The sequence below is a fragment of the Monoraphidium neglectum genome, assembly GCF_000611645.1.
Source record: "Monoraphidium neglectum strain SAG 48.87 unplaced genomic scaffold scaffold03476, whole genome shotgun sequence".
Taxonomy (NCBI): domain Eukaryota; kingdom Viridiplantae; phylum Chlorophyta; class Chlorophyceae; order Sphaeropleales; family Selenastraceae; genus Monoraphidium; species Monoraphidium neglectum.
The window spans coordinates 1-6,303 of NW_014010153.1; the positions used below are offsets into that span (position 1 = coordinate 1).

General features: G+C 67.0%; 2 protein-coding genes across 2 annotated transcripts; both read right to left on the minus strand.

Annotated features, from left to right (window-relative positions):
• Nucleotides 1–263: 263 nt before the first annotated feature.
• Nucleotides 264–3,248, minus strand: MNEG_12858 (hypothetical protein; the record flags this gene model as incomplete). Its single annotated transcript, XM_014038669.1, has 6 exons — nt 264–1,074; nt 1,807–1,941; nt 2,223–2,303; nt 2,521–2,735; nt 2,892–2,897; nt 3,138–3,248. 6 exons carry the CDS (start codon nt 3,246–3,248, stop codon nt 264–266), a joined length of 1,359 nt encoding a protein of 452 aa, XP_013894123.1.
• Nucleotides 3,249–4,913: 1,665 nt separating this feature from the next.
• Nucleotides 4,914–6,155, minus strand: MNEG_12859 (phosphoacetylglucosamine mutase; the record flags this gene model as incomplete). The annotated part of the gene is made up of 3 exons (XM_014038670.1): nt 4,914–5,330; nt 5,782–6,030; nt 6,153–6,155. The coding sequence occupies 3 exons, from the start codon at nt 6,153–6,155 to the stop codon at nt 4,914–4,916; spliced, it is 669 nt and encodes a 222-aa protein (XP_013894124.1).
• Nucleotides 6,156–6,303: the final 148 nt, after the last annotated feature.

Here is a 6,303-nt window from a genome sequence, read left to right on the forward strand (position 1 = left end):
GGGGTGCGCGGCGCAGGGGGAGGGGGGCGTGAGGCGTTCTGGCCGAGCGGTGCGCGGTTGCTGGAGTTGCGTGGCACGGGACGCGGCGGCGCAGCTGCAGTCGCAGGGCTGCCGGAGGTGGGGCCCCGGCGTGCCATGTGGGGCCCACCTGCTTATTTGAAGCCTGCCCTGTTCAGGAACAAAGCGCGCCCCTTCAGCCACACGCGCCCCCTGCGCGAGCCCTCGCCGCTCCCGAGCACCCCTCCCCGCCTCTCACGGCCCCCTCAGCACACCCCATCCGCCCGCCCACCCGTCTCTATGCGCGCCATCCTCTCGTCGATCTGCATGTCCACGCCGCTCTCCTGTGCCGCCACCCGCATGTCTGACAGCTTCTTCACAGTTTCCCGGCCTGGGCACGGGGGCAGGGGCGGGGGGGCGCCAGGGGCGTGGGCCGACGGCGCACTGAGGGTGTGCGAGACGCCCAGACGAGCGAACGCCGCGCGGCGGCGGGGGAGGTTGGAGGGGCGCGGCGCGACGGGCGACGAGCTAGGAAGCGGCTGCGCGTCTCCTGGAAGCCCGTCCTGCAGCCCGCGCCCACAGCCCGTGGCGCCATCCACAGCGCCCAACAGCACCCCGGCCCCAGCCGCCGCCTCCGCCCTGCGCTGCCGCGCGCCCGCCCCGCCCTGCTGGGCCCTGCGCCCGCAGCCCTGCACACGCCCACCAATGTGCTCTATCTTAGACACGTGGTCGTTGATCATGGGGATGTCCGCCTTGTTGGCCTGCTTCACGCGCCGCGTCGCCACCACAAAGTCGTCGCTGACCGCATACTGTACAGAGTGGTCAAAACCCCCCAGCCCGTCGGGCGCCCACACCAGCAGCCGGAACGGCGGCCGGCGGCCCTGCAGCAGCGCCTCGGAGCTGTCGGTGACGGTCAGGTCGGGCAGCAGCGCGGTGCCGCCCTCCAGGCGCAGCTGGACCGAGTAGCGAGAGCCCGCGGCGCCGCCGGACGCGGCGGAGGCGCCGCCGCCGCCCCCGCCCTGGGCGCCGCCGCCGGCCTTGTAGGCGAGCAGGGGGTCGTCTTTATGGTTTGAGAGCCTGTAGGGGGCGGGTGGCGCGCGGAGTCCCGTTAAGCAGCGAGGGGCCGGAACTGGACCAGCCGCGCGGCGCGGCGCGGCATCCCAGACAAGCATGGATCCCGCGCCCCCTCGCTGCTTGAATTGCAGTGACGACGCGTCTCCGCTGCCAGAATGGGCACCCAGCGCCGCTGCCAGTGGCCCAGGGGAACAGCTGGCGGCCGGCAGGCGGCCAGGCGGGCGCGCCTGAAGCAATTGCGCAGCTCCTCGTCTCCCAGCAGGCGGGCCTCTCCCCCCTTGTCCTTGAAGGCCACCCCATCGAGTAGGGTCAGCTGGACGGTGTTTTGTGTGGGTGTGTGTGTGTGTGTGTGTGTGTGCGTGTGTGTGCTCGTGAGTGCTTGTGTGTATGCGGGTGAGTGTGAGCGGGTTGGCCAGTAATGGGGCAGGCCAGGGCCTCCCAGAGCCAGCCAGCGACGGACATGACTGGTGACATGGGAAGTTCATGTAGCAGCAGTCGCAACAGCACCAGGCTGGCTGTCTGTCAGCCTCCGCAGAGGCCAACACGCTCCCACCCTTGGGCGGACTGCTGACACTCCGGCCCCCCTCCTGCCCTAACAAAGCCCAGCCCGGCCAATCGCTTCGCAGCTCGCACTGACAGCCATCCTAGTCAGGATTTCAGGACTCAAAGTTGCGAAGTTCCTAGTAAGGCACCAGCCAGCCACGTCAGCACATGTGCCCAGATATCCACCCCCACCCGCCAACGCCGGCCGGCCGCACCTCAAACGTGAGGTCTGGGTAGTCCTGCGTGACGGGGCTGCCGGCCATGTCCACCAGCTCTACACGGATGCTGGCGCCGCACTTGGCGCGCAGCGGGTCCCCCACCAGGTACCTGCGGGGTTGTGTCGGCAAGCGCGAGGGCAAGGGCAGGGCAGCGCGGCGGGCAGGGTCGTTTGAGGGAGCGGTTTCCGAGGTCGCCGATTGTCGAAAGATCAGGCGTGCATGGCGGCGGCGTTCATGTTGGCAAGTGGCATGGCCCGCTTGAGGCGGCCCATCCAGGTGGCCCTCGGCCGGCCGCCGCTGCAAACAGCGCTGGGGTCCAACGCACTGCCTGCGGCCGCTGCCCGCAGGGGACTGGTATTTTGCTAATTGGTCCAACGCACTGCCCCTCACTTCTTCTGAAAGTTGCGCTCGCACACGCGGTGGGGGTTGAAGGTGCAGAGAGAGCACTCGCCGTCGCGGCAGCCGAGGGCCCTGCGCGCAGCGCGGCGGGGGCAGAGGCCGCGCAATGATCTTGCCCCTGCTGCAGACGGGGTCGGCGGCCGTGCAAAACCTGCACCAGACAGCATGACAGCGGGTAATGCCAGCGCTGCAGGATCCCATCCCAATCAAGCTCTGCAGCCTCGCGAAACCCAGCATGGCCCCTTCCTTCAGCCGCTTCGGCCGCCCGCCCCGCCCGCCGCCCACTCACGAGCACTCGTGCCGAAACTCCAGCCGGTACTGCCCCTGCCCCGCCTGCAGCGCCGGCGCCGCCGGCCCCGCCGCCAGCGGCAGCAGCGCCGCGGGCTCGGCCGCGCCCAGGATGACGCGGTTGGCCGCGTCGTCCACCGCGTCGGGCGCCATGTTGGGGGCGACCTGCTTCGCAAAGTCCCTCGCAAACTGGCGGATGCGGCCTCGGACGTACTCCTGCGGGGTCAGGAGGTCATTCGTAAACAGATCAGCGACAGCTGGTGAGCTGTGCGGCGGGCGGTGTCCGTCGGGGCGCTGCTTTCGACGCCTGCGCGCGGTGCCCCAACTTGCAAGGCGGGTTGGACGTGTCGGCCCGTGCACGCCGGTGCGTACCTCCATCTGAATGGAGAGCCGATGAGCATCAGGCGAGCACAGGCGGGCGGCAGGAGAGGGAGGGAGAGGCCGGCGTCAGGCTGCGCGGCGCTGTAACCTCGTTTCAGGCGCGTGGTGCAGCAGCATAGACTGCAGCAGAGCAGACGGCACCTGCGGAGGCAAGCAGCCCCGGCTCGCAGGCTTGCGGGTGGCACAGATTGCGGGGTTTGAGGATGGCACAGCAGGCTCGCATGCCCGACCCATCACCTGCAAGCGGATGGCTTCCGCCGCCTGCAGCTGCGCCGCCTGAGACATGATGTCGGGCGCAGCCGCCACTGCCGCGCCAGCGGCATCCTCGCCGTTTGCGGCCTCCGCCATGGCGCAGGGGCGCCCCGCGTGCGCGGCCCTGGTTACTGCGACACCTGGATGTCGAAAAAGGCAGATGCATGTTGGATGGGGCCGAGAGAGTGTCCAGGCCGCAGTGCCATGCGCAGGCCAATGGGCGTCACCGCGACGCATGCGGCTGGACCCGCATAGTCGCCCGCGGCGCATGCAGGATGCAAAATTGGGCCAACGCACACCCAGAACACACAGGGCTGACGCTTGTTTGCGCAAACCTGCTGCTGCGCAGGCGGCGCCGAGCAGGCCGGCCGTTCGCACGCCGCTGGATGCGCGGCTTCCTTGCGCGTAGCAGCACGGCAGGTGCGCGCCCACCGCCCGCCACTAAGGACCTCTCACCTGCGCTCGAGCGCTGCTGAGCCCGACAATCAGGGTACGGAGTCCCGCTGCTGGTTGATGTCGTATCAGGCAGCGCTCGTAAATCGCTGCTAGGTCGCGAGAGGGTCCGCAGGGCCTCGGTGATCGAGGCCACTTTCAAATGCAACCCGCGTAGAGAGGTCCGAAATCACGTTGCTTTCTACAAAAACAACAAGGCTCCATCCCAGGCTGCGTCAGCCTCTTGCCTCCAAGACTCAGAAGCTGCCTCTGCCTTGTGACACTCGTTCGAGTGCAGCAGCAGACCAAACCTCTCTGAGTCCTCAATTCAAAAACATGGATCACAGTTTGCATTCCCAGGTTGCTTGGCAGTGCCTGTCATATCATAGCAGTTCCAATTACTTGGCAAGGCCTGTGTTGAGCCGCCAGATCATGCACCCATGCACGCACAACCACTTGCACCCTGCAGGCGGCGGCTGTGTCACGCCAGGGACCAGCTGAACGCCCGCTCTAAGATCACCCAGACGCGTTGTGCCTTGGAACCAATGTGATTATTAAGACCCGCGAACTGCCTTGTGCTGGCCGCCAGCAGCTGCGTTCAGCTGCCAGAGTGACGTCACTTGTCGGCTTCGCAAGATGCCGTTCACGCTTTGAACGGTGTGTGCGTGGCGCGGGTGAGAACATGCCCGAGAACAGCCGGACAGACCCAAGGTGCCCGCCCTTGGCGTGAATCCTGACCAGGTTGGCAATCATGCCCTGTCCTCTTGGTATCCAACGCGGTTTGCAACACAGGGGCACGCAGTCATCATCAGTTAAATCGCTTTTGCTGGGCATCAGGCAGGCTACGGGCGGCGATCCCGTGTGACGCACAGCTATGAGAGAGAGTAGGGAAGAGCAAGCAGGTTTGAAGCCGTTGGTGTGAATGGCTGCCGAGCGCCTGCCGCCGCACGCTTGCATGCATGAACCAGCGCCGCCAACACACAGCGGGTGCGATCATAGGGACACCGGACAATTCAAAGCCGGGCAGCCAATGCAAGTATTTCGAACCCCTGCATTTGTATCGTGTGAGGCTCCAAGAGGTCACTGAAAACGGTTGTTGTTTTGATATCCGCGCCGGCCACTGCAACAGCCACGAAAGTGTAACGGCACACCTGCAGCTGACGTGCTCGGAAAAAGACCGAGCCCACGGACACCCCACCCTGCTCTACCCAGACGCACATGAGAACTGCCAAAGCCACAACTTGCCCCCCAGCCCCACGCCGGGGCAATCGCGGCCGCGCCGTGCCGCCGGCACGGCTGCCGCTCACACCCCCGCGCGCCACCGTCGCGTCACGGCCGCTCGCCCACGCCTCCCGCGAGGTCGTACACCACCCGCCCCACCTCCCTCGCGAGCGCGTCCGCCGCCTCCTGCGTCTCCGCCTCCGCGTACACCCTCACCGCGTCCTCCGTCCCCGACGGCCTCGCAAACGCGCGCCCGCGCGGCACCTTGGCCACGACCCCATCGATCGCCGCCTGCAGCCCCTCCGGCGCCACGCAGCGCCGCTCGGCGTCGGCGGTGGTGATGGCGGACCTGTCGGCGACCTTGAGCTTGGTCTGGCGGCTGGGGAGGTCGGAGTAGAGCGCCTCCCAGGCCTCGAGGGCGGTGCCGCAGCGCAGGATGGCCTCGACCAGCAGCAGGCCGGAGATGGCGTCGCCGACGGCCTGGTTCATGAGGCGGCTGACTGCCAGGATGTGCACCACCGCGACCTGGCGGTGGGGGAGATGGGGGGTGGGAAAGAGGTGTGTGTGTGCGTGCGTGTGTGTGTGTGTGTATGTGTGCACGTCTTATTGTGTGAGAGAGTGTGGGTGTGCAGCGCCGTCCGCTGCCAGTTTTGCCTTGCAGCACCGGCAGCAAGGGCGAGGCCATCACCACGCCGTCAAGGTGCAAAACAGGGCTCTTCTACAGCGTTCAAACGCCACATCAACGCCCCGGCTGCCTGCCCTCTGGCCCTCATAAGTCCCAGCCTCGCCCCCCTCGCCCCCTTCGACCTCTAGCCAACCCCTGCCCTCACGCCTTGAATCCATTCACCCTTGCCCGTCAAAATTGTAGGGCCCCAGCTGGTGCATTCCAAGCCGACCCAGCCGCACCAGAACCACTGCTGTTGAGCCCCCTCAAGGCCAACGAATTTGCACCCCCTCCGGCACGCAGCGCCCGCACCTGCTCGTCCAGCGCGCTCAGCCGCGCCACCAGCGCGGGGTCAAACAGCACGGTGCCGTGGCCGTTGGACTCAAAGTAGATGCCGACGTCGTACTCCTTGGCCACGTGGTGCAGGTGCTTCACGCCGGTGGGCGTGCAGGCGGTCTCCAGGCCGAGGGTCTTCGAAATGTAGTCGGTCGAGGCGCCGTTGGCGTAGGCGGTCTGGACGACGCCGATGCGCACGGGTGGGGCGATCAGGCCCGCGGGTACCTATGGGGGGAAGGGGTGTTGGAGGGGAGGTTGAGAGAAGAGGGTGATAATATCTTTGGGGGTGAGAACAAGCTCAGAAGGCAGGCAATGGCTGCCGCCACAGCTGCCGGCGCCCTCAAAACCATGGGTGTCGTCGCAGCGGCTCTGCCGCTGCGGCGGTGTGGGCGTGGCGGGTGCTGGTGCTGACCTTGGAGAGGAGCGAGCGCAGGAAGACTGCAGAGAGGGTCGCGATCTTATCACCGTCCAGCAGCACAAATTTGCCGTTCCTGGGGG